At 53.0% G+C, this 26,444-nt stretch overlaps 1 protein-coding gene across 17 annotated transcripts in view; it reads left to right on the forward strand.

Annotated features, from left to right (window-relative positions):
• The window catches only part of IKZF1 (IKAROS family zinc finger 1), a 92,741-nt gene that overhangs the window by 36,647 nt on the left and 29,650 nt on the right, over positions 1-26,444 (forward strand). For 6 of the 17 annotated variants that reach the window (XM_021063913.1, XM_021063914.1, XM_021063919.1 and 3 more), the window contains one exon: positions 23,140-23,199. The exons of the other annotated variants lie outside the window; for them this stretch is intronic. In XM_021063913.1, the coding sequence (XP_020919572.1) occupies positions 23,140-23,199 (60 nt within the window). The remainder of the gene's footprint in view (positions 1-23,139; positions 23,200-26,444) is intronic. 17 annotated transcript variants of the gene reach the window in all.

The following is a 26,444-nucleotide window of genomic DNA, read 5'->3' on the forward strand; positions in this document are numbered from 1 at the left end:
CACTAACCACAGGCTGGCGTAGCCTCACAGATGTCATTCCCAGATTCCTAGCAGTCCCCTGAAAAAAGAAAACTGACCCGGATGGAGTGAATTTTTATACGTGTTATTTAATTCAGTACACTCGAGATTTTGCTATTTAAACATGCTCTTGATGTAGACAATCATTAATGAGTATTTTACTTTTTTTTTTTTTTTTTTGCTGTTGAGGCTTTGAAACCCAGCGTGTATTTGATGCTTTTCCGCACACCTCACTTTGGCGTTCTCACCTTTCAAGCGCTCGGAAGCAGTCTCTGTTGAGGGGCAACCTACTGGATGGGGCAGATCTGGGCTTCTGTAGAGGAAGGTGTCGTTGTATCATAGATAACCATTCAAAAATGAATCCTTGCTGAAATTTAGCCGCAAACTAGTTATTCATCAGCGTCTCTGAAGCAGTCTTTCCATCAGTTTTACCTACAAAACAATTTTCTCCGTTGTCGTCACAAAGGAATTTGGAATTTTGCGTTTTCGTTCTTCTGGTGAGGACCACATTTGATTTAGAGCAAATCTAGGTCCAGTTTAGTGTTGTTACATCATCTGGATTTCTTTCCTGTAGCTCTGTTTCAACCACAGGTCTTGCGGATATGTGATAAGTACAAAGTATCACGAATACAGCAAAAAGTAAACATGCGAAAACAAAGTCGTCTGCCGAAGCAGAGCAGCTGAATTCAGTGCAGAAATCTGGGAGTTCTAGTTTTAGTTTTCACCCATCTGTTTTATTCTTATGCACTCCCTAGGGTAATTTTGGGGGGTGGGAAGTCCCTTTGAACTTTCTGAAGCCAGGCAATTGCTTTATAGACACACCTGACCACGAGAGTGCCGCCGAACTAATCTCCCCAAACGGGCACCAGCATGGCTATGACACTATTTACAAAAATCATGGAGAATGAAGCTTCTTGGTAACTTCCTGAAAGCCGCTGCTGCAGCCTGATGAGGCAGTGGAGCAGAGGTGGTAAAGGAGAGGCTTTAAAAAAAAAAAAAAAAATTGTAATGCAAGAAAGGGAAGCAGCCAGCCACCCGTACTGCAGCCTGAGAAAACCAGCCTGGGGCTTCAGCTCAGCACCCGTGTCGTGGTGCCACGCGTGGGCCAGCCCGGCCCTGGCCAGGAGGAGCTGTGTGCAAGCCAGACCCCAGCCTTCCAGTGCAGGGACGCCTCCGGCTAGTAAGTGCACTCTTGCATTTCAGGAGACAGTGCGTGCTTGTGTGGCTGCTAGAGGTCCTGCACATGCCACTATCCAGAGAGCCACAGGCTCAGCGCTGTGGCTTTGATTGTGCTGTTACTGTCTGTTGGTTTTTATTCTTTCTTTCCGCTGTCTCTTTCTTTTTTCCATCTCTCTCTCTTCTTTCCTTCTTTCTTCTTTCCTTCCCTCTTCCCTTTTCTCCTTTTTTTCTCTTTTTTCTTTCCTTCCTTCTTTCCTTCTTTCTCTTTTCTTTCTCTCATCCATCTTTCCTTTCTTCATTTTCTTTTTTCTTTCCTTCTTTCTTCTTCTTTCCTTTCTCTTCTCCTTTTTTCTATTGTTCTTTTGCTTTCTTTCTTTTTCTCTTTATTCCTTCTATCTTTTCTTCTTCTTTCTTTCCTTCTTTCTCCTTTCTTTCATCTTTTTTCTTTCTTTCTTTTCCTCTCCCCCCTCCCCCTTCCTTCCTTCTTTTCCTCCCTCCCCCCTCCTTTCCTGCCTGTGTTTCTTCCTTGCTTTCTTATAATATTGATCTTGGAAACAGTTTCATCAACGTCCTCTAACTTGGATCCAAGGAAAAAGAACACACTCTCCCAGAGACCCCCAGGAAAGGCCGCCCGGGTTCCCTCTGCAGTCTTGAAAATTGAAAAGAAAGCCGAAAGCTCATTGACATGTTCTGGAAACCTGTATTGTTTTGGAAGGGCAGCCAGTGAATCAGCCCAAGCTGCTGGACCCCGCCCGTCCTCAGGAGCCACAGCGTGTGAGAACCGGCTGCACAGGGTTAAATGGCCATCAGGGACCCACAGGGACCTTGCGCCGCACCTCGGGCAGATCTGCGGCTAAATGGCCAGCCCAGGTTCTGCGTGGTGCCAGCAGGATGCAGGGGGCAAGCTGGAGGTGGGCCTGAGCCGGCTCTGGAGGATCAATTCATGAAACAGATGCTTGTTAAATACCCTCTCTGTCCCAGGTACCTGCTAGGCACAGAGGTGACTGGGAGAGAAGACAGGGGGCTCAGAGAATTAACCTGCTGTGGGGAGAGTGGGAGGTGAAGCTGAACAGTGAGAGAAAATAGAGAAATAAAATATGGAATAAACTGCCCTCTTGTCCCCCGACAGTGCTGCCTGGATATAAACGTCCGCTCCATCGTAATGAAAGTGTTTAGCTTGATGCATTGACATCCAGAGTGGCTCTTATCGGTGATGCCGACTGTGATAGGACCATTTTCCCCCAGTGAAAAGGTGAACAGGGCTCTGTCTGCACGTGAATGAGTCCAGGAACGTTTCGGAAAGCTTCTGATGCTGACGCTGTCCTCCACCCTGGTACCCTCGGGGCCAGCTATGCACACAGCTGGTTTGATCTGTGCTCTGTCGCCCTGTGGGTTGGATTCCCAGGCCCGTAAAGCATTGCAGACGGAGGCCCCTGCACAGTCATAAGCCCGGGGCTTGGCTTCCTTCACAGGGGGTGGGCCAGCCGGCCTGAACACCTCATGAGACCAACCTCATGCTTGAGGGTTAGAGAGACACTGATTATGAGAAAAGTCTTGGATGAATCCACTTCTATCCCGAGCCATCCCCGAAGCCGCCCACCGTAGCAGTCCTTGCTCTTAAGTGTGGGCGCCCTCTGGTCACTGGTGACAGCAGGCCAGGCCATCTGAACATCCCCTTCTCCTGGCCGACAGGTCCTGGGTCCCTGGGAGTGTGAGGAGGTAACAGGGTCATACATTTTCCTACATCCCTCCATTCTCACTGTTCCCGGGGATGTGTGCCCAAGTCTCCTGAAACCCGGCACTGGAGGACCTCGCTGGACCTCAGGACACAGGCGATGGAGAAGGCCCAGTCTCTGCTGGTGCCGAACCCCACTTTGTGCAGACGGTTGCTGCCCCAGGGGGCGAGGGGAGACTGTAGGCCAACCCAGTTGCATGAGATGGATGGACTGCTGTTAGTTTGTAAACACGTGGGTATCACACATCTTTGGTGCTTTTGAACTTGAATGTTCTAGTTCTGAAGGTCAGGAGCCACAGGGGACGAGAGCCTCCCTCACTCGGGTGCAGACTCCTGGGCGTATACATGGGTGGGTCACATGTGTGCGTCCTGCCAGTTAAGGGTGTCAGGTCAGCGTCTCAGGAATGGCTCCCCTCTGGCACCTGTGCCCTTGGTGTTTGGAGCCTCGTGTCCTGTCGGGCTCCGGGTTTCATTTCAGCCAGTTAGGGTCCTTTGGGAAGGACAGTGTGCTCCACCTAAGTACAGAGGCTGCCTCCCTTGACAGGCTCAATTCCACGGCAGCGACCTTGTGAGATGCCCACTGAAAACATAGCCTTTTTATATATATAAAAATTTCAGATAATCTGGGTTTTTGGTTTTTTGGTTTTTGGTTTTTTGCTTTTTAGGGCTGCATCTGCAGCATATGGAAGTTCCCAGGCTATGGGTCAAATCAGAGCTACAGCTGCCAGCCTATGCCACAGACCGCAATGCCAGATCGGAGCCGCGTCTGTGACCTGCACCACAGCTCACAGCAAGGCGGGGTCCTTAACCCACTGAGCGAGGCCAGGGATCGAACCCGAATCCTCACGGATACTAGTTGGGCTTGTTACCGCTTCTTGGGCTACTAAGGTCTCCACTTGGTCTGACCCCTGACCCCTGACGGCTTTAGGGTTCCTGGCCCTGCAGTCAGCACATGCTGGTGTAAAAGGAAGCACGTCTTGGTAGCTTCACAGCAAACCAGGCTTAAGGTTAAAGTCTTGCTTTGAAACGTAAGTTTCTGCAAATTTAAAAGGAGCAGAGCTCACGCCATGCATCAAACAGAAGCAGAAAAATAAGCCATTGTTTTCATTGGAACGCGAGCTCCATCCTCCTTTATTCCAGGCAAAGCGCGTCTTGCAAAGAGCTGTGTCTATCAGGTTTTAATTGAGTTTAAATTGTGCTGTTGTCAATGGCAACGTTATCTTGAAACGAATGGCCCGTTCCTTCGATCCAGAATTTCCATAGCTCAGTTGCAACGTCTGGTGTTGTGTCACGCAATTTCGCAAATGCTTCAAGGGCAGGTGGTACCCTGTAGAGATGGAGAGGTTTCTTAGAAAGTCTGAGCAGAAGGGGAATCAGGTGAAAAGGGTGCTTTACACCTCGAGGTGTGCGGGTGGTCCTTCTCACGAGGTTCCTGTAGCCACCATGGTCTGGCTGCTGTGATCGGTTCCCGTTTCCACTTTCCTGACGCTCTGGGTCAGGAAGGCTCGCGTTCTAAGGTGCACAGAGAAACGGGGCAGCTTTGAGGGAAGTGGGGGTGCTTTATTAATCATCGAAGGATGAAGTATGTCCTTGGCTTCATTTCAGAAGAATAAAGAAAATCCCAGGATTTCCCTCTGAGATGCCAGAGGCACTTTCAAGAGAATTCCCCTCTCAGAGAGACAGATCTGTTGATGTGTATTCGTCAGCCTTCCAAAGAAAGAGAGTGGGGAAGTCATTCCTTGAGTTTGTCCGAAAAATTTAAGCCTTTGATGCCTGCAGCTGCTGTCTCTGGACGTGACATGCCTGGCTTTCCAGAGTCCATGGAAAGAGCATGTGATTCTCACAGGACACAGAAATAGAAGAGGAAACATTTCTGATGAGTGATTTCAGGTGATGCCTCCAAAGGGGACATTAGCAGACATTCTTAGCTCCAGAAAAAAAAGCGGGATGGGTACATGGAGAAGCAGTTATTTTTGGCTCTTTTTTTGAGGTTAGACACCTCTGCAAGGTGCTGCTTCCTTATCACTCTGGCACCAAGGTCAGCACAAGACGGCGATGACTCTGAAGCCACAGGTGGCAGTGGAGCAGCTACAGAGGCTCCGCCCATGTGTGGGAGGAGCCTGGTGCCATGTTGACTCGGGAATGAGCAGACGAGCCTGTGCCAGGTGTGACGGAAGACAGCAGCCTTTCTGAAAGTAGACAAGGGACAAAGCAAAGCAAACACACCTTGAGATAGTCCCAAGCGATTTCAGAAAGTCAACTGTTATTTACGCACAATAGGACCCACCCAGTTAATGCACCAGCGTCATGCCATACAGGTGCCGAGACCCTGCCCCTGACTAACATGTGTAGGTTGGAGGGAGACAGAGTGGGCAGGTCACGGGGACAAGTGACAGGTAGCTGTCGCCGTCCCTGTTTTATGGAAGAGAGAGTTCCTGGCATGTGCCCGGACCCTAACGCTGTTCTAGAATGGCAGGTGGGGCTGGGGCCATCCTGGGTAGGTGGTTGGTTGTACAATTAATGAGGTTAATTAACCGATCTTTTAATCACACGACCCACGTGAACCCAAGGTTTCTGATTTTAAATCTTTCCTTCTTTTGACTCTTCGTGTTCCCATGTTTATTTTAAGTCTGTGAGTTTCTGAACTTTGTCACCATTCAAAACACTGTCCATTCAAAATGCCATTGGACCGTCCAGTCCTGTATTTTCGGGGGAATTAGGAAGCTGGGAGGAACATGTGGTCCTGGTTGCTGGGGTCCAGCCAGCATCTTTGTGCAGCGTTTGTTGAGCACAGAGCGAAGAGGAAGGAGGATGGGGAAGGCGTGGCCAGCCTTCCTGAGGGGGTAGAACCCGCGGGAGGCTGGAGCGGCAACCAGCTTTGCTGGGAGGGGTTGAGCTCTTTAGAAGACTTGACTGTATTCTGTCCCCTCACAAATGGGTGGAACTCTAAGACATTGATGGGAGAGGGGCTTGGGTCGGAGGGCGGAACCGTGGGCCAAGGGTGCATCCCTGCAGTCTTGGGGTCTGTGTGGGCCGAGGGGGGTCCTGGCCTGACCTCAGAAGAGGCTTTGTGGGAACATGTTCGCTAGGTGGCCACAGCTGAGGGGTGATGGCAGACAGGCTCAGGGGCCTGAGGTCACTGGCATAGCTTACAGCCCCTCGCAAAAGATGGCAGGTTTGAACCGCCGGTTCTGTGGCCTCTCATCAAGAACCCCGTAGCCTGGATCACCGCAAACATGCCTTCATCCTTACATGTGAAGTCGTGTTGTGGGAGCTGTGAGAAGTGAGTTCGGGGGAGAGGGGACCCTGCATGCCAAGTCTGAGTCAAGGCTTGGAGCTGAGACGGCGTGGCTTATTTATCTTAGAGAGTCATCCCCAAAAGCTGTAGGTTTGAAAAGACAACCTTAGGGAGGAGAAGCCATGGAGGGAACAGATGAAGTGATCTCCAGGTCAACGGAGATGCTGGATGCAGAGCCTGCTGCGTGCAGCGGCGTGAGGGCTGGTCCCGGGTGTGGCTCCCCATAGTGACCACGTGGCTTCGAGATGGCTGTCCCCTCCCCGAGTGCCCCTTGCCACTGCCCTGGGCTCGTGAGGGCGTGGTGGGAAATCCTGGGACACGTGGAGCCCCTCCAGGGGTCCCGGCCATCAGAGCCATTCTGTCTCTCCAGAAGGCAGTACAGACCACCCCTGCACCACCCCTGTGGCCGCCCCGTGGGTTCCCCTATGCAGATGCCAGTTTGACTCCCAGGGCCCGCAAGGGAGTTGGATGAACTGAGCAGGTGAAACCGGTAGTTTCCGAGCCCATTGCTCCCCCAGGCCCCGGACCTTCCCCAACCTGGAGGGAGCAGGTGCTGCCACTAGAGAGACGCCCCCTGGGCAGGATTAGGAGGCAGACGGAGAAGCAGGCTGCCCAGAGTGTCAGCCCCTGGAGGACTCTGACGCCGGGCTCACATGTCGCACAGAGAATCGCCTGGGTCTTAACCGTTAGGAGTGTGTCACTGAGGTGTAAAAATATTTAGGCTGTTAGATTTCCCATCATTTTCTGTGCTTTCATTTCCTCTCATTTGCATTGGTTACTCATAAATGGAGATCTTTGGTGTGATTTGTACAACCGCCCTGTGTGTCAGTCTGGGAAGAGAAATCTTGGGACCCGCCAAGCCGTGGGTGTCCCCTTTTCCCTGAGTGCCAGCTGCCAGTGGTCAGCTCAAAGCGGGGTCACAGTGGGCCCAGCCTGAGCCACTGACCATCAGCAAATGGAGAATAGGGACTTCTGGTTTAGCCACTTCCAGGCTGAAGACCTGCCTGGAAACGTTCTAGCTGTGCTTTCTAGCAGGCAGGGCTGGTGGTGTAACGCAATGAACTCCAGTCATTTCATCAGTTTGTATGTGACCCCTCTGAACAAAACCAGCTGATTCTAAACTTTATAAATTCTGGAGTTCCCGTCGTGGCGCAGTAGTTAACGAATCTGACTAGAAACCATGAGGTTGCAGGTTCGGTTCCTGGCCTTGCTCAGTGGGTTAAGGATCCAGCGTTGCCGTGAGCTGTGGTGTAGGTTGCAGACGTGGCTCGGATCCTGAGTTGCTATGGCTCTGGTGTAAGCCAGCGGCTACAGCTCTGATTCAATCCCTATCCTGGGAACCTCCATATGCTGCGGGAGCGACTCTAGAAAAAAGGCAAAAAGACAAATAATAAGAACTTTATAAATTCTGATCTGAGCCCTTTAAACTACTCCCCATGTCACAGTTGTCCATTTGTTGCTTCCTTTTTTTATTGCCTATGATCAGAAACTAAATACTCAATAAATACTATATTTATTGAGTATTTAAATAAATACTGTAGCTGCTCATAGTTTTATGATCTGGGAAGGGATGGATTTAACCATTCTATTAGCTGGGTTGTTTTTTGGGTTTTGGTTTTTGGTTTTGGTTTTAAGAAGTCATTTAACGTGATGAGAAATCATATGTCCTAATAAACCTTGATGCATTAAGTTTTGCATGATTTCACCTTAAGGTTGAAACACACTTCATTTCATCATTTCCCAGAAGGGGCACTGAATTCACCCATTTCCTGTTTTTAATCTCAGAATGTTCTGTATTTCCTCCATATCTACTTTCCCGGCAGCAGGACCCTGGAAGCAAGAGACAACAATTGCAGATGTTTGCTCTTTGCACATAGTTGTAGTCGAATGTCTGAGATCTTTGCACAGAATCGGTTACCTGAGGAGAATTCACTGGCCTCGTTGCATTCAGAGAGCTGGTCAGGAAGCCCCCAGGATGCTGGGCTTGCTACCAGGTCTGACCCTCAGGGGCACAATTCAGGGTCCATGGGCCACCTCAGCCAGCATCTCACTGGGGTAGCATTTGCAGGAGAGGGAGCCATGCTTTAGGACTAAGTGTCCTGCTCCGTTTTACTTTCCGTGTGGTTTAACCCTGCTGGATACGGAAGCTTTCTAGCACCTGCCAGACCCCCTGAGATCCTTTTAAGAATCTCTTGGAGACGCTCTAACCTTTTCTTCTCAAGTCCAGCTTGCTGGTGCACAGCAGCTCCAGTAGGAAGGAAGCCCTGGTGCACATGCTTTGCAAACCGTGAGTCCGCTCAGCAGGAGGTTCCTGTTATCAGTGCGTCCATTGGCCGAGTCATTCATCCCTTCCTCCAGCAAACGTTTCTTAGGCCTGGGGCATCGTCGAGGTGCAGATGCCAAAAGCGTCTCCTCCTGGGTGGCCCAGCAGCTCCCTTGTCTTCGTCTGCCCCGAAGGTCCTGAACGTTGCTCAGAAACAGCCCTGGTGTGTACGGAGCCTGTCGCTGTGCCCTAAACGACCCTGGCTTTGCATCCTCTTATCTGGTTGTCCGTCTCTTCCTCTACTTTCTAATTTGCAACTTCTAATCTGCTGGCTCTTCAGATAAGAAGGAAGCATTTCATCATGTTCTTGGCTGCCCGTGAGGTGGACGGACACCCCCGGCGAGGGGCAGCGCATCCTTGACTTCAGCCCGTGAACTTCAGTGGAGGGCTTCTGCACTTCTCTTTTATTGGTTGTCCCCGAGGTCAGTTTTACTTTCTTTCTCATTCTTGACCTGTCGCCGTGGGTTGTCGTCGCTGCTGCACCACGTCTGAGTAAGGGCGGTGTCACCAGGGTGAGGTCACCTAAGGATGCTCTTCAGTCCCCCACGTTCATGTTTTTAAGTTTTTCAGTCTCTTTGATCTTTGTTCAGGTCCCTCCAACCTACGTTTCCGCTGTGCTTCTTTCTTTCACGTAAACCTGAAGGCTCCAGTTCAAAAGGAAAGGCTTGTAACAATTCTTTATCTAGGGGGCAGATACATTGTCTTATCTCTTTATTCGCAGTTTTATTCTACTTGACTCTCAACCCTGACAGATCTTGGAATAATGGACAACCTAAATATGAAGGTTTTACCCTTTTGCAGTGGGTAAAACTTCCTGTGCATTCCATGCGGTGTGTATTTTTCCATCTTATATATTTTTAGACATTTTAAATGCTTGGCTTTCTGAAAATAAAATGCTGCTTCCCAAGTCTCTCTGTCTTGCTTCGATGGCAGAATCTCATCACAAGAGAGAAGCTGGGAGAGCCGAGCCCGGAGGGCTGCAGCAGGGGTCTGTGGTGGTGCCGCATCCTGGGACATGCCTGGTGTGGTCGGTCCTCTTCCCCACCATCTCGGGGAGGTTGCAGTTCCACTTTTCCCAACTCCCAGGGCCCTGGACAGAGAGAGGAACCTGCCTTTCTTTCCCCTCGACTCTGCCGGCCACGGCTCTGCCAGAACTGCTGCCCAAGCCTTCAGACCCTTGACCGCTATCTCCCCTCCCCACGACGGGCCTGACGCCTGGCCACGTGCCCACCCCACATGCATCAGCTGCTCCTTCCTTTTCCAGCAGCCGGTCGGCCTTTGAACTTGAGGCTGGATTCCTGCAGCATTTGCCCTGATGCTTGTGGGGGGCGGGGGGGGGGAGAAAAGCTGCTGTCTTCTTTGGCATCTCCCCTCCAGCCCCAATACTGGGGGCTCTCTGGAGTCACCAGATGTAGTGACTGACCCTGGGAGCCAGTCTTCTGGTGGGGACACCGAGGCCACCGTGTGGGAGCCTCCATGCGACACCAAGTCTCCCCGTCCCCAGAGGCTGCGGGAGCCTGGTTGCCCGGGGGAGCCCAGCGGCTGCAGCTCTGGTCTGTGATCAGCCAGTGAGTCTCTAAGTCTGCTCCGTTCATTGAAAAGTTTCAATAACAGCCCTCTTCCACGTTTCTCTGGGTTCCTCTGTTACAAGAGGGAGACGGGTGGCCGCCAGGGGCCCAGCCCGTCCCAGAGCCAGGATGCAGGCACCGTACCAGTGAGGAGGGAGCCCAAGGAGGCGGAATTCCTCGGCTGGGACCAGCTGGACCCACGCTGGTCAGCGGGTTCTGTCTGTGTCTGTCTGTAGCTCAGGCCTTAAGACACCAGCGGTGTCTGGTGCACGCAAGGTGCGTCTTGATCAATGCTCCCTTGTTTGGAAGAGATCAGTGGTTCTCCCAGCCGGGTTCCCTCCAGCGCAGCCAGACGTGAGTGCTGTGAGCAGACAGTTCATTTAAAAGATGTCCCTGCTGAAGGGGAGGGAGGGGCAAGGGACAAGCAGGAGGAGGGAAAAGAACCAGGGCGCAGGAGGGGGGCTGGGGCTCGGCGCTGCTGGCCAAGGGATGCCCGGGAAGCGGGGGAGCCTCGGTTTCTGAGATGAGAAACAACTACCAAAACCCAAGTGAGAACAAGGTCACAGACATTGAGGGAATCCACGCCTTTAGAGACCCTCAAGCACGTCCGCTTTTTGTCCTGGAATCAGAGAGGACTTTGCTTCAAGGCTGCACCTGTGGCAGGTGGGAGTTCTAGGGATGGGGTCGAACTGGAGCTGCAGCTGCAGGCCTACACCACAGCCACAGCCACACTGGATGCGGGCTGCCTCTTCGACCCACACTGCAGCTTGCAGCAATGGTGGATCCTTAACCCGCTGAGCGAGGCCAAGGATCGAACCTGCATCCTCGTGGACTCCATGTCTGGTTCTTAACCCGCTGAGCACAACAGAAACTCCTCAAAAGGACTTTAAAAGGAAATGGTGCCCTTGGTGACGGGGTAGGGGCGGGGGGCATGCTCAGCGGTGCAGCGTTGGCGCTTCAGGTGTTCAGTGGGTGCTTGTCAGTACGAAGGCGAGCGCTCAGTGTCCGGCTTTTACACGGCATGCTCGGACTGCCTCAGGAGCAGGAAGACAGGTGCACAGAGTCATCTCGAATATTCGCCCAAGAGGTCCCTGGGGAGGGGTCCTGGGGTGTCTGCTGGAGACAGAGGCAGGGGGCCTTGCCCCTCCCTCTCCCGCTGTCTGCCCCCTTGCGTCTCAGGGGAAAGGCTGAACCTTGCAGGATCCCTCCGCCCCAAATAGAGACTCACATGACGTAGAAACTCCTCCAGGGTCACGGCAGCCGTGGGCAGTGACAAAGAGGCGAGGGTGTGAGGCATGGTTCAGCACGACCGACCCCCAGCTGGGTGGCTGGACAGCCGGACAGGAGGGTGGCCCACAGGACAGCGCCCTCCTGATCCCCCTGCCCCCCAGGCAGCCCGGGCAGGGGGCCGTGATGCGCATGCGCTGAAGGTTCGCCACTCAGGACACAGTGTCCCTTGTTGTAGATCTGTGGCCGTTCGGCGTGTGTGCTTGCAGAGAGGAGCTTGAAAGGACCCGTCCTGGGAGCTGCTGCTCAGATGCTGCTCCAGAGATAACCAGCAGTTTCCATACAAACAGACAGCGTTCTTGGAGAGGGAGGCGGGCAGAGGGCGCATGCATTTGAAGACCTGCGCCTGGGAGGCTGCTTTCCATCCGAGTTGGAGGCCGTGGAGGCCGGAGGGCGGTCCCCGGAGCCCGTCGCCCCTTGGTCCGGAGCTGTGGAGACGCTAGATAAGGGGTTCTTCTAAGCACGTCCAAGCTCCTCCGGTGGGGATGTTCGGACGCCGAGCCCAGGCCGGGTTATCTCCACCAGCAGAGCGCGCCGCCAGCGGGTTCCTTTGCACTTGCTTGCTCCTTCGTCCCTCGATCTCCTGCTTCTCCCTCTCTGCCTGGTCTGCGTTTTCGAACGGCGCTTAGAGGTCCCACAGCGCCGCCCGAGCAGACCGCCGCCCTCGGTCCCTCTGGGTCCGCTTTGAGGTCTCTGCTCTAAAGTCAGCGCCGTGATTATGATGCAAGGAAATTCCGCATGTTTTCACGCTGGCTTTTTACGTACAGGGGAAGAATCACGGGTGGTTTCGTAGACTCACTGGGAGTTTCTGGGTCTCAGACCCTTCAGGGCAGATGTGCCCGCGCCCTCGGCCTGCATCCTCCAGCCCCGGGTGCTGGGCGGGCCTGAGACTCTCTCTCCAGGGCTAAGAACTAGGAGATTGCTCTCTTGACAGGTTTGACTTAGTGCACAAAAGGGTGTGAGCGTCTGTGAGAGTGTGAGCGTGTGTGTGTATGAGCACGTGCGTCTGTACCTGTGTGTGACTGTGTCTGAGTGTGTGTGAGTATATGCGTGTATGGGGGTGTATGTGTGTGTGGGGGGGGTGTGTTTTGTGGATCCGTGTGTATGTATGTCTGTGTATGTCTGTGTGTACGTATACGTGTGTATGTGTATGAGTCTGTTCATGTATGTGTATGGGTGTGTGTCTGGATATTTGGGTCTGGATGTGTGTGAGTGTGTGTGTAAGTATGCGAGTGTGTTGTGTGTGTGTTCATGTGAGTTTGGGGGTTTTGTGTGGCTGTATGTGTGTTTGGGGATGTGTATCTATGTGTTTGGGGGGTATGTCCATGTGTATCTATGTGTGTTTGGGGGTGTGTTTGTGTATGTTTGGCGGTATATGTGTGTCTGTGTGTGTGTCTTGTGTGTGTGTGTGTGTGTGTATGTTTAGGGGGTGTGTCTGTGTGTGTGTGTTTGAAGGTGTCTCTGTGTGTTTGGGGGCGTCTGTGCATGTGTCTGTGTGTATTCGGGGGGTGTCTCTTTGTATGTCTCTGTGTGTGTTTTGGGGGGGTGTCTGTGTGTGTGTGTCTGTATCTGTGGGGGGGCTGTGTGTGTGTCTGTGTATCTGTGTGTGTGTGTTTGGGGTGAGTCTGTGGGGGTGCTATGTGTCTGTGTGTCTGTGTTTGGTGTTTGTGTGTGTGTGTGTGTGTGTTTGGAGTGTGTCTCTGTGTGTGTGTGTATGTGGGCCGTATGTCTGTGCGTTTGGTGTGTGTGAGGGTGTGTGTGTGTGTGTGTGTGTGTTTGGGATGTGTCTCCATGTGTATGTGGGCCATGTGTCTGTGTGTGTGTATTTTGTGGGGGGGGTAGGGATGTGTGTGTGTGTTTGGGGTGTGTGTGTCTGTGTGTCTGGGGGGGGGGTGAGGGCACACACTGCTGGCCGCCCCACCTGCCATTCCTGGTCCTGGCTTCCCCACTGTCACTTCTCCACACATCTCTGCGTTTCGGTTGGGCCGCTGTCCCCGGGCTTCCTCTTTCCCTGATTCCTATATTTCATTATTCGCCCTTGTTCCTCTTCGAGGGCTTTTACAATACAGGCAGGAGGATGTGGAAACTCAGTTAAAATACGACACACAGCTCAGTGTCACAACCCTGCCGTCGTGCCTGCCTCTGGAGGCCAGGCCGTGCGGCGGGTCCCGGGGGCAAGGGCAGAAGCGCTGGGGCGGCGCGGATGCTCGTCGTGTGCAGCCGGTGGGGGGGGCCCGGGGCCAGCACCGGCCCAGGCAGAGGCCGTGGCTGCCTTTCTGCTGCGGGAGCCTGTTGATCCTCCGCCCCTGGCCCCCGCTGGCTCCCAGCTTCCCTGTCTCCACCCGGGGGCCCTGAGCAGGGACCTCTACGACGCCCTGTGGCCCCGGCGCCTCCTCGCAGCTCTTGGAAGCCTCTAGAACCCGGGTCCATCCCTCTCTCTGACCACCCACCACGCATGCGCCCACGTGTCCCTGGGAATCCATCTCCCTGCCTCTCGTCCTGCACACCGTCCCCGGGAGGCCCAGCTCCGCTCCCTCCCCCTCCGGCTCCCACAGGGACCCCCTGTGCTGGCCCTGGGCAGGGGCTCCCCCGCCCTCCTGAGACCGCACCCCCTCCCTCGGGCTTTGCACCCACACCCTCAAGGCCCCAAGCGCAGAGCCGAGGCTCACCCAGGGCCCAGTGCACAGACACAATCACTGCTCGCCCCGGGGGTTTGAGGCCGGGTGCACCTGCCAAGACCCCCAGGAGGAGGCTTCAGCAGTTCCCAGCGTGGTAGCCCTCCGGCCTCCGGCCTGTGTTTTACTCAGCTTTCCCACCAGAAGGGCATCTGCGGAGGCCAACGGGCAGACCCGGCTGAGCCATGCAAAGTGCACATCTGGGGAGAGAGCGGGGGTCCAGAGCTGGCCCCTCCCCATCCAGTGGGTGACCTTGGGCAGGTCGGGCGGCCCCTGTCTGAGCCCTGTGTGTCTCTCTTTAAAGAGTCCCACAGAGAGGGGAGGGGCGGTTGGGACCCAGCAGCCTTGCCCTGGATGGGCCGTGCCTGGTGTGGCTTTTGGGTTTTCAGTGGGAAGAACGCATGACCCAGATGGGTCCTTTTCACGTTTCTCAGTAAACAGTGTTGAATCACAAAGCCGGGACAGGGGACAGAGGGGAGGAGGAACCTTCCTTATTTCCAAGAACTGTTGCCTAAGGGAAGGACAGGGCTCTTTCTGGACCCGGCTCCTAGGAAACAGATGAGATCTACTAGGAAAACTGACGTTTCAGGTTCTTCCCAAGAGACATGAGACGGTGACCAAGTGCCAGGAACCCGGCCTGCTGAGTGATGAGGTGTCCCCGAGCGGGCTGCGGGCGTCTGTGCCCCTCACCTCCAAGGGTCTGGAGCCTCAGGCCGGTGTCCCATCAGAGGAGACCCAGGCCCAAGGCTGGGTGACTCTCTCGGGGCCAGAGCATCTCAGAGGCAGAGGGAGGCCAGGCAGGACTTCCTTTTCCAAACCCACCTCCAGGCCCTGGACCCGTGCTCAGAGTAACGTTCCAGATCTTTCTGTGAAGGCTGATGGGCTAACACACCTGGCGTTTGTAGGGTCAGGAAATCAGGAGGGGGGAGGCCGGGGGGAGAGAAGAAAGGAAGGGGACAACTTCGAAGAGCTCCTAAAGCGAAGACCTCGAAAAGGCAGGGTATTCACGCTTACTTGACCCAGCTTCCTGAAAAGCTTATACCAGATGCTCTCTGACACACACACACACAGGTGTGTAGACACACACACCCACACTCGCACACATGCCCGTGGGCTCTCGTGCACAGGCCAGGCGCCCCGCATCCCCTGAGGGTCAGTCCTGGCCGCCCTCGCGGCCCCAGCCCTGTCCCCTGGCAGATGCCCATGTCGTTACAGACCCGAGGCGGCTCCTACTTTCTGCCCCTTCCTCTCACATCCGGTCCCCCTGCCCCCTCCCCCCAGCCCAGCTCCTGCCCGCCCGAAGGCTTGGGGTGGAGGGCGGGAGGGGTGGGAGAAGCAGGGTGAAGCCTCGTGTCCACCCTGGGCCGTCGGAGGGCGCATCCCCCAGGAGTCAGCGCGGGAGCCTCCCCTTGAGGCTGGGCGGTGGCTCTGCGCTCGCTCCAGCCTCTTCCAGGCCCTCCTGCTCCCTGCTGAGTCACCTCTTGCCTGGGATTCTGGCGGGACCCCTCGGAGCTTCTGGAAGGGCGGGGTGGCGGGGCGCGCCCTGTGTGTCCCGAGGGAGATTGCTTTATCTCTGGCTGTCCTGAAGTGGGGCCGGCTCCTGGGATCTGTGGGGCTTGACGTGGTGCCAGGTGTGGGGACAGGACAAATGGCCTGGGGGGTCTCGAGGTCCCAGGGGAGCCCCCTTTGCCTCCCCGCCCCCTTTTCCATGGGGAGCAGCCTGCCTTGCCTCCTCCAGGTGTCACAGGTGCACAGGGCCACCATGCCTGCTGCAGAGCCGGGCACAACCCGCAGAGCCTCTGCTTTGGTCTCTGCTGCATTTTACGCGGTTCGCCGGCAGCCTCCGTGCTCAGTAAGTTGCTCAGTTAAGTGTCCCGCAGAAAAACCGCATCTGAGACCTGCATGTGACTAGAGCAGGACCCTGGAGTGGGTACCTCCTGCCTGTCCTGATGTGCCCCAGCCCTTCCTCTCCTGGGGGTGGGTGCCCCAGGGCCTGGCCACCTCCTGTCCCTGCGGGGCCTCGACATTGAAAGGTGGTGTCCCCCCTGCCCCCCCACCCCGCCCTTGAGCCCATCAGCAGCGTCCACACCCCTGTGGCCTGAGCAGGCTTCGCCTCCCTTCCTGGGCGGGCCTGTCCCATGAGCGTCCATGTCCCCCACTGGAGTGAGATTTGCAAAACTCAAGTTCGGGTCCCTTGCATCCAGCCCCCCGCTCTGCTCCCCGCCTCCCAGCCCGAGGCGGCCTGTGCAGCTTCTCACCACCAATCCCACCGCCTCAGCTTCCCTTAACTCCAGTTTATCACCTGAAAACGTCTTTCCCTCTTTCTTTTTAAAGCCTGAACTCAGCTCTCTCACTCTGTTATTTTTCCATGTTCTCCTTTTCATGGTTTTCTTTAGATTATAGGAGTTGGAGGTGAATTTTAGAAATGTTAAGTTGATATTTCTGTATACGTGCTATCTTTCAATAGGCAAATATTATTTTTACCCTCCCCCCCAAAAAGTAACTTTTTCCTTAAAAAAAAGGAAATGCAAGAAGGACATAATATTCAGAAAATATCCTTAAATCTATTTTTTTTTTCCTTTGTGGCTGCCCCATGGCATATGGAGTTCCTGCGCCAGGAGTGATCTGAGCTATAGTTGCAACCTAAGCCTCGGCTGTGGCAACATGGGATCTTTAACCCGCTGTGCCAGGCTGGGGATCAAACCTGCGTCCCAGAGCTCCCAAGATGCCTCCAGTCCCATTGCGCCACAGTGGGAGCTCCCCTCCAGCTATTCTTTAACCTGTTGACTGTTCCACCCCACACTGCAGCGAGCCTAAGGGGACAGGGCAGAGCGTGGGCTTCCAGACAAGCCGTAGATATAGGATCGTCACGTCTCACCTGTTTGCTCAGTTGTTCTCGTCAGAGGAGGTGTCCCTCCTTGTCCACAGCTCCCTTTGTAAATTACAGGTTTGGGAGTTCCCATCGTGGCACAGCAGAAATGAATCCGACTAGGAACCATGAGGTTGCGGGTTCGATCCCCGGCCTCGCTCAGTGGGTTAAGGATCCTGCGTTGCCATCAGCTGTGGTATAGGTCGCAGACGCAGCTCAGATCTGATGTTGCTGTGGCTGTGGTGGAGGCCGGCAGCTGTAGCTCTGATTGGACCCCGAGCCTGGGAACCTCCATATGCCTCGGGTGCAGTCCTAAAAAGCAAAAAAACAGAAAAATAAATAAATAAAAATAAATAAATTACAGGTTTGTCAATCACAGCTTTTCTGTGCTATTTAGTTCACTGTGAACAAATTGCACTAATGAAATATAAACAAAAATAGGGCTGGTCCCTAGCTGTGCCGCACAGAGACAGGGTCAGAGCTGGTTTATTCCTGCAGTTATTTGATCAGACTGCTGTTTAGTTCCGTTGTCTGCTCTAGACAGCAGATCTAACAGCTGTCACTTGAAGGAAAAGCAAAGTGGGCTTTGGTCGTTTTGTCACTTTCCACTAGAAACACCAAAACTGTCCCCGGACCTGGCAGTCAGCCGACACCATCGGGGTAGGTGAAGGACTTGAAAAGGTCATCTCAACCCCCGGTCCTCAGCAGCCACCCCTCCTTCCCAGAGGTGATGAAGCTCCAGGCTCAGGGACTGCTGGGACAGGAGGGGACAGAAGCAGCAGTAGCAGTAGCAGTAAAGTACAGCATCATATGGAAAACTGGCCAGCCCGCTTTCCCCGTTCCTAACGCCACCTAGATGCTCCCAGTTCCTTGAGAGCCACACTCAGACACGAGAACAGGTGTCTTCTGCCCCCGACTCCACACCCGCCTTCAATGTATCTGCGTTTCGGAAGACATTCGGGGCTGATGCTTGTCTCTCCAAGTAGTTGCAAGGAGGGTCAGCGGCCCTGTGACAAGCCCCGTCTCGTTCTAGGTCTTGTGCAGGAGAAGAGGAAGCGGGGAGAAGGGAACAGAATGCCTGTGGGCTCTCACCTTTGCACAGAACCCAGCTCCACATGCACCAAGTTCCAGAGCTGGGCTCTGGTGTGGAGCCGGAGCGGGAGAGGGGGCTGGGCTCTGAGTGGGCGTCCCAGGGATGGGGGCGCTGTGGAGGGTGGGGGACGTTGCTGGCAGAGCAGGTGGAGGAGGCGACAAGGCTGGGGGAAGGGTGGCCCTGACATGTCCTCAGGACACAGATCTGCTGGGACTGAGGACAGATGCGTGCTGGCTACTATAGGGCATTTGCCAGCGAGGCACGGGGGCCGGTCTTTGTTCCTTGTATTTGTCTTTAAGGTTCATCTGGTCATCTGAGGAGTGTTCCCAGCTGGGAGAGGCGTTGACACTGCTGACCAGTCCTGGAGGGATTTGGTCCAGGACTCTGGGGTTTCATCTCATCCAAACAGTGCAGGCTGGTGGGAACTCCGAATGCAGATGTGGCCTGAGGGTCTCAGGGCGATGGGATGAGGGTGGACTGGGGGGGCCCGCAAGCAGGGTCCGGGGAAGCCGGAAGCCCAGGCAGGCTGTGGGACCGGTGGGGCAGGCCCGCCTGGCGACCTCACGGATGTGTCGGAAGGGATGCGATTGGAAAACCGAGAGAGAAGGAGCTCAGAGAGGCTGCGGACGGCCGGGGGTGGGTGAGACCCGCGTGCGTTAGAGCCTGTGGGGGCCAGACGAGAGGGGCTGCCGGGGCTCAGGGTGGGAGAAGGGGAGCTGGGCAGGGAGGCGCCCGGACCCGGGTCTATGTCTGGAGGGACGTCCCCTCCCGCCACGAGCAGACGAGGCCAGCATCCTCCCCAGCGGAAGGCGGAGTTCCCCACCGCAGAGGGTGGTCGGAGGACACAGATCCACCCCGAAGACGCACAGGGGACCATGAGGACGTAGCCACCTCTCTCGAGGAGCAGGCCTTCCGGCCCTGGGGACCCAGGTCCCCTCCTCTGCCTTCTCCTCTGGCCACACTGGGACCCTCCCCCTAGGGCGGTGCCCAAGCGAGGAGGCCATTCCCTGAAATGCTCCATCCACACGCATTGCAGAGGGCCCTGCAAACCGTGCTCACCCAGGCTAATGAGAGACTAGTGATCTGGCCGTGACCCACAGGCTGGTACGATTTAAGGAATAAATACACTGTATGAAAGTCACAGGACAGCACACTGACAAATTCTCCTCGATACGAAGCTGATTCTGTCCGCACCAAACTCGTCAGTGTCTTTCTGTACTTGAAGGTGGACAGACTTGGTCTCTTTCGCTTTGAAAATCCCAGTTTCAGGCGTCCCCGTCGTGGCGCAACGGAAGCAAATCTGACGAGTATCCAGGAGGATGTGGGTTCGATCCCTGGCCTCCATCAGTGGGTCGGGGATCCTGTGTGGCTGTGGCTGTGGTGCAGGCCAGCAGCTGTAGCTCCGACTCAACCCCTAGCCTGGGAGCTTCCATATGCCACTAGTGCGGCCCTAAAAAGAAAAAAGAAAAAAAAAAAAAAAGGAAAATCCCAGTTCCATCTCTCCTGAAGGTAAGGGCAGCGTGAGCGGTTAAAGGTTCACTACTTTCTATTTGCACAACTAAAGGCAAAAAAACTGTAGAGTGTAGTTTCTGAGCCTTTTCCCAGAATGGTCCTCAGTTTGCAGCCTGAATAGAATTCAGAATTAGAAGCATTCACAGCATTTTATACCAAATGTTCATGACAGCCTGGGGAATAAGAATTGCTACCACATGAGCTCTCGGTTTGCTCCAGAGAATAGGAGTGTGTTTCATAACATTTAAGACACTTAGCGAGGTTCATTAAACTTGTTTCTAGCCACACCCTTTTTGCCTCTTTTTTGGCCGCTCGCATGGTATATGGAAATGCCTGGGTCAGGGATCAAATCCAAGCTGCAGCTGCAGCAATGCCAGATCCTTAACCCACTGTGCCACAGCGGGAACTCCCACCTGCACCCTTTTGTGAAATAGGAGCCTGAAATGTAAAGAAATGAGGACGATGGGGTTCCCGTCGTGGCGTAGTGGTTAATGAATCCGACTAGGAACCATGAGGTTGCGGGTTCAATCCGTGGCCTTGCTCAGTGGGTTAAGGATCCGGCGTTGCCATGAGCTGTGGTGTAGGTTGCAGATGCAGCTCGGATCCCGGTTTGCTGTGGTTGTGGTGTAGGCCAGCGGCTACAGCTCCGTTTGGACACCTAGCCTGGGAACCTCCATGTGCCGCAGGAGCGGCCCTAGAAAAGGCAAAAAGACCAAAAAAAAAAAGAAAAAGAAAAAAAGATATGAGGACGAGGCTGAGAGCTGGGGGGGGGCGCGGGTACCATTTCCCCCCCCCCCCCCCCCCCCCCGTGAAGCTCTAGACAAGCCAGAGGGTCTGCTTTGCCAGGGGCCCCGGGGGCAGGGTGGCCACACGCGGAGGGGCAGCCCAGAGGCACACTTTACAGAGCGCCCTCAGTGGTCATTTTGCCCTGCAAATGCACAGTAACTCCCATGCATGGTGAGTGTGCTGTGTGCTCCCACACCCGAGGGCATATGTGGGTGCAGCTGCAGCAACTTTCAGGCTCCCCAGCATCATAAGGGAGGAAAAAAACCACATTTCCCAAAGGCCCTTCCTGTGGGGGAGAGTGTGCTTGAAACACTGACCCTACCGGGTTAATTAGATACGGTTTCAGAGACGACCCACCCTGACCACCAAGGAGGCTAACTCCTGGGCTTCCTTGGGATCTCAGTCTCCTCCTTGGTGAATTAGCAACAGTTTCCGCCTTGTAGGACCGTGGTGGGGACCGGAGCAGTTTATGGAAAGAGCTTGTCTGTCCCTGGTGTTTGCAAGGCTCCGGGTGAATGCCCTCCCCGAAACCTGGGCCAGGCCGGGCAGGATGGCTGAGGACTCGTGCTCCTCCCGTTGGGCACTGTTGGGCACCATTCTTCCAGAGAGGAGCCAGCTCTTCTTTCCTGAACTCAGAAGTTGGTACCTGCAGGAGCAGGCACCTAAGCAAGAGTGAATTCTATCATTCAGCTTTTTCCTCCGGGGAAGTGCAGCAACTTTACAGCTACTGTGGTTTTATTTCCTAAACTTGCGATTTTGAGGGAATCAGATCTTTGGGACAACAGCTTTAAATTTCATTTGAATTATACCAAGCGAAAAACTGCCTCTCCTGCAAAAAATGATTAACATCCATTATCGAATGATGTGCTGTCCTGTTATTTGTAGTAAACAGTCAGGGGTGAAGCAGAAAGCGTTCTGAGCCAATTCTGTAGTTTAAGGCTTATGCTCTGATCGCCCCAGGGGAAGTGTTGGTTTTCTCCTGTGGAGGCAGCTTGGAGGTGCATATGCCGTTCAGTTCTTGTCCCTCAGCTCCTTGGCTCACCAGCCCAGTGAGCAGAAGTCCTCCCCGCCGCTTTCATCACCAACATCCTTGCAGGTGGCCTGAAGCCGAAGGGGCACCAGGAGGCAGACTTTCAAATCAGGTCATGCTCAAGCCACACACCAGTGTTCTTAGCAGGATTTCAGGGAATCGGGGCGGTTATATCATTTGATCAGAGAATTTCGTATTTTGTCATGTATCACACGGCGGGGGGGGACTATGAGATTCAGATGATCAAGGAACAGAATGAGTAGAGGAAGACCGAGGGTTGTCAGGAAACAGTGAAGGTGGTGACTTCAAGAAAGAGCTTTGGGAGTTCCCGTGTGGCTCAGCAGGGTAAGAACCTGACTAGTATCCATGAGGATACGGGATCGATCCCTGGCCTCGCTCAGTGGGTTGAGGATCCTGCGTTGCCATGAGCTGTGGTGTAGCTTGCAGATGTGGCTCGGATCTGGTGTCACCGTGGCTGCAAGTGTAGGCCAGCAGCTACAGCTCCAATTTAACCCCTGTCCCAACAGCTTCCACGTGCCTCAGGTACGGCCCTAAAAAGGAAAAAAGAAAAGAGAAATAGCTTGGAAGTATCTCCCAAACAGTTTCCCCATTTTCCTGATATTTTAATAAGTTTTTCATGGGGAAGATTAAGGGAGGTGTGCAGTCAGAGAAGTTTGGGAAACTCTGGTTGAAGCAAGGTCCAATAGGTCTGTTTCCTGTAGGAAACTCTGCTGATTCAGAAGTTCATGCAGCATGTTTCATTTAGCCGCTGTGCTGTGTATATAACATAACTCAGATATCACGGGGTTTCACTGCCGTGGAGAAAACTCTGTGTGTGTATGTGTGTGTGTGTGTGTGTGTGTGTGTACGCACGTCCATGTGCAATATCTGTTAAGTGTCAAGACACAGGCGCACGCTGGAGAGCTCTGACCTATAAAACAGAACGCAAGCGTGGAGGTCTGAGGTGGTGGTAGCACCTAACGGCAGCGGATAAGGAATACTCAGACACTGGTAGCTTGCTTTGAGTGGGGAAAACACACATCTTTCCTCTTTTTTTAATTGGGGCCACATCTGCGGCGTACGGAAGTTCCCAGGCTGAATCAGAACCACAGCTGCTGGCCTACGCCACAGCCACAGTGACACTGGATCCGAGCCACATCTGCGACCTACGCCAGAGCTCATGGCAACGCCTGATTCTTAACCTACTGAGCAGGGCCAGGGATTGAAGCCACATCCTCATGGATACTAGTTGAGTTCATTACTGCGGAGCCACAGTGGGAACTCCTCATCTTTCCCCGCTCACTGTGTTGCATGAACATTTTATAATGTTTATGAAAACTTGCTAAGAAAAAGCGAAGTGAAGAGCCTTTGCTATGCAGTCAGCCCATCGAGAGTCCCTTTCTTCGTGAGGATACGTACTGTTCCAGAGAAGCTCAGCTGTGATGCTGAGCCCTTGGGCTTGTCTGTATCAACTCTGCAGAAGAGTTTCTCACAGTTCCAGAAGGTTCTAGGTTGCAGCCACTAAGACATTCAGCACACGAGAGGTTGCTCTACAGCGTCTGTGTGACAATGCCATGAGCTCAGACCTCTGGGAGGTCAGGTCCTGTTTCCTCTCACTTGTCTGTCTGAAGGGCAGCTTAGTAGCTAAATAGTGGTTTTGAGTAACATTCCTTTCTTTTTTAAATAAAATAATGCTTTCTTTTAAACGCTCCCTCTCTCTCGGATGGTGTTACAGCCCAGCTTTCCTTTTGCCTTCTTTATTACAGTTGCTTATGGGGCTGACGGCTTTAGGGATTTTCATGCAATAATTCCCAATTCTTTCTCCCGTAAGTATACACTTTGCTTTTAGAAACTGGTAACGTGTATTCATTTCATACTCGGTTTCCATGGTGTAAATATTGTGAACGCATGTTTTTTTCATCACCTTCCTTCCTACTTGAAAAAATGAGATAAATATCAACATGCCGTTTATTAAATATCTGCCATCAGGAACATCAATGAGCTACGCACGCCAGGTTTAGTTATTGAAAGACAAGTGTGCTATGGAGAGGTCCTTTTGTGTTAGCAGTTGAGTAATAGTAAGAGTAGAAGTAACAAAAGTATCAACAGAATTGTTACTTTTCTACTGCTGTTCAACAGCTTTGTTTGCAATGTGAGGGTATCTCCTTTGGGTTGAGTATGGTGATAATGGCCAGACTTTCTGTCACCATTAAATAACCCAAGATATTTTAAAGATGCTTTTTATAGTTTTGCGGGACAGAGAAAGATACACACTTTCCTTCTGTTGCTCTGAAGTATTAATTTCAGAAGCGAGAGGCAAAAAATCCCAGAGCTTCAGGTTCTTGGTCTGTGGTCCCTGCTGCCTGAGCAGAGTTAACAGTGCTTTTGCAGGACCTGAGCTGTCAAACCAAAAGCAGATGTTAATTTCATTTTTCTTTTTTAGGTATTGAGAGATGATGAATGATAAATACTTTGGGGCAACATCCTTGAAGGGGTATTTTAAGGAGCAGAAAGTGCTTTTTAAAAATGTACAGAGAACTGAGGGTTTAAAGTGAGGCAAGCTGGCTAGGACTTGAGTCTCTATAGAGCCTGTATTAGTAAAATGTCTAATATTATGCACTCTCTAATATCGTAACAATTGTTAACACAGGCTCTAATCTCAGAGGTGTCGGGGGCAGTTAAATATAGGTTCCCGACATCCTGGCTATCAAAAACTCTTTGGCATCTAAAGGCTTTATCAACCTAAGTACACCCCTTTGTTCATAACCCACACTGACTGCCTTCCCAGTATATAAAGTTCAGAGATCATTCTCTTACTGATGTTTCTTTGCCTTAACTTTAGAACGACAGTTTGATATTTATTTCTGTGGATCTGTGTGCACGTGTATATATTTTGGTGTGTCCATGCATGTATATATGTGTATGGGTGCTTGTGTGCTTATGTAAAACACAGAGGTACTAAGACAGAGAAATCAGATTAATGTTGAGATGAACAGTCATGTTGTTGAAGTGCTAAAAAGGCACAGGTGCTTAAGAGTAAGATGCTGCATCTAAGATGGGTTTCCATCACATCTGAGGAAGGTGCAGGCTGAGGCATATGGTCATGTTGGAGCAGACCCTTTGGTGAAGAACCTCAGGGTGTAAAAAACGCTGCCTCTGAAGACATGCAGTCCTTGGAGATGGTGAGATAGACGACATATGTTGCAATGTACTGCCTGTCTTTGTATTTATTCAGTTGGTTCACCAGGTATTAGTATCTCTTTCTCTCTTCCTTCCCCAGCCCCACCCACATACCCAAACTGTAAGGAAATGGTTCTTGATGAGAAAACCACCCAAACAGCAACCCAACTGTTCTGGGACAACATCACCACCTAGTGGTCATGTGGAGAAATGTCCCCCTCATGTGTCTTTTTTCTTTTTTTTTTTTTTTTTCTTCTTGAAAATTAAAAACAAATGGTTTGACCCCCTTTACCTCATTTTGTGTCCCTCGTTACCTGAGGAAAATGTAAATATGTTTATAACTCCTTCTTTTTTTCATGCTCTTCCTCTTTTCTCTCTCCCTGGTTTCATTTCGTTTAAGACCTAAAACATCAAATAAGGATAAATGTATTTCTAATCACGCCTCTTTGCAAGGAAAAAAAACACTGCATCTTGATATATTGTTATTATAAATAGTATCAGTAACCTTAAAAATGCTGAAATGTTTTCCTAAGTCCTTTAGAGGCAGCACAGAAATTTTTACGTATCTTACGTATTCATCCGAAGGTATCGTTTAATTACCTTCATTCAAGACATCCCTCAAATATCTTTATTCCATTTGATTTTTACCAGCTAGTCGCCATTTGCAGGGATACTCTGTCTTTTGTTTTTTCACTTAAAGTGTTGAGCATTTTGAGTGGACACGGCCTGAACTGATAGTGGCAGTCAGGGGCTCTCACGGGTGATTATACAGACACATTCTGAACGGGAAAGAGTGAAGGGGACACAGCACGACGCTGCAGAGGCAGGACCGCCACCTTTGCATTAAACTGTTTCAATCATTCATGGGGCCCGACGATGCTTGGCAGCAGACCCTGGCCTCTGGGCCCCAATGACCCGAGGTCCCCGAATTCTGTCCGCATTAAACTTGTCGACGTGTCGGAGTTCGGGGGCCTGGGGTCACTCTTAGGACCTTCCTGTTTCTCACAACACAGAAGGCCTCTGAAATATCTGACAGCGAGACTTTCATTGCCGTTCCAAAGTTTAAGTTGTGTCTGGAAAGGAAAGTGGCTTCTGGCTCAGGGTCTGAGGATTTCGCCTCCGGAGCAAAGCCACGCTTATTAAATAAAGCCGTTGGGGTCCTGTCCAGTCGCTCCCGTGGTTGGTAGAGTGGCTGCCGGGCTAGGCCTGAGCCAGAGTGTCCAGGGCCATGACCGCAGGCCAAAGTCTCCAGCTCCTGTTCTGTATTGAATCAGTTCCACTCAGCACCTCACTGAGTTGGACAGTTTTCTAAGTGGCGGGGGTGGAGTTACAGAGTATTTATGAGTCGATCCCTGTGTGCAGGGGGCGTGTCCCATCACAGAAACAGTACCGCGGACAAGCCGTCTGGGGCCCGAGGAAGTGGAGCCGCTGGATGGTTTGGGAGTTCCGCGGGGGGGGGGGGGGGGTGCATGGCCTCAGAGGCAGCATCCGTGGGGGGGACCAGAGCACAGTGAACGCAAGTTAGGGGAGACCCGCTGTTCCCTGGACGTGGTTACCGGGCGGGTCTGGAGGATGAAAGGCGCTGGTCGCTGGCTTCAGGGAACTCCCATCCTCCATTCCCGGTCTCCTTTTCAGCTGGTGCCGCCAGCTGCCCGGGGTGTGGAATTCAGAATCCCGGCCCCATCACTCAGTCCCGAGAGCCCTCCCGTGCAAGTGCCTACAAGGGACAGGAACAGGCCCGCCCCGCAAGCGCCCAGCCCTTTGGCTCCTAGAGTGGCAGCCTGCCAGCCACACCTACCCCGGGCTGTGTCCAGGCATTGCCCCCTGACCTCAGGCTGTGCTGAGGCTTCCCAGGGCCGGGGTACCCCACGGAGGGACCTCTGACCCCCCC

Source organism: Sus scrofa, chromosome 9 (genome assembly GCF_000003025.6).
Source record: "Sus scrofa isolate TJ Tabasco breed Duroc chromosome 9, Sscrofa11.1, whole genome shotgun sequence".
Classification (NCBI taxonomy): Eukaryota; Metazoa; Chordata; class Mammalia; order Artiodactyla; family Suidae; genus Sus; species Sus scrofa.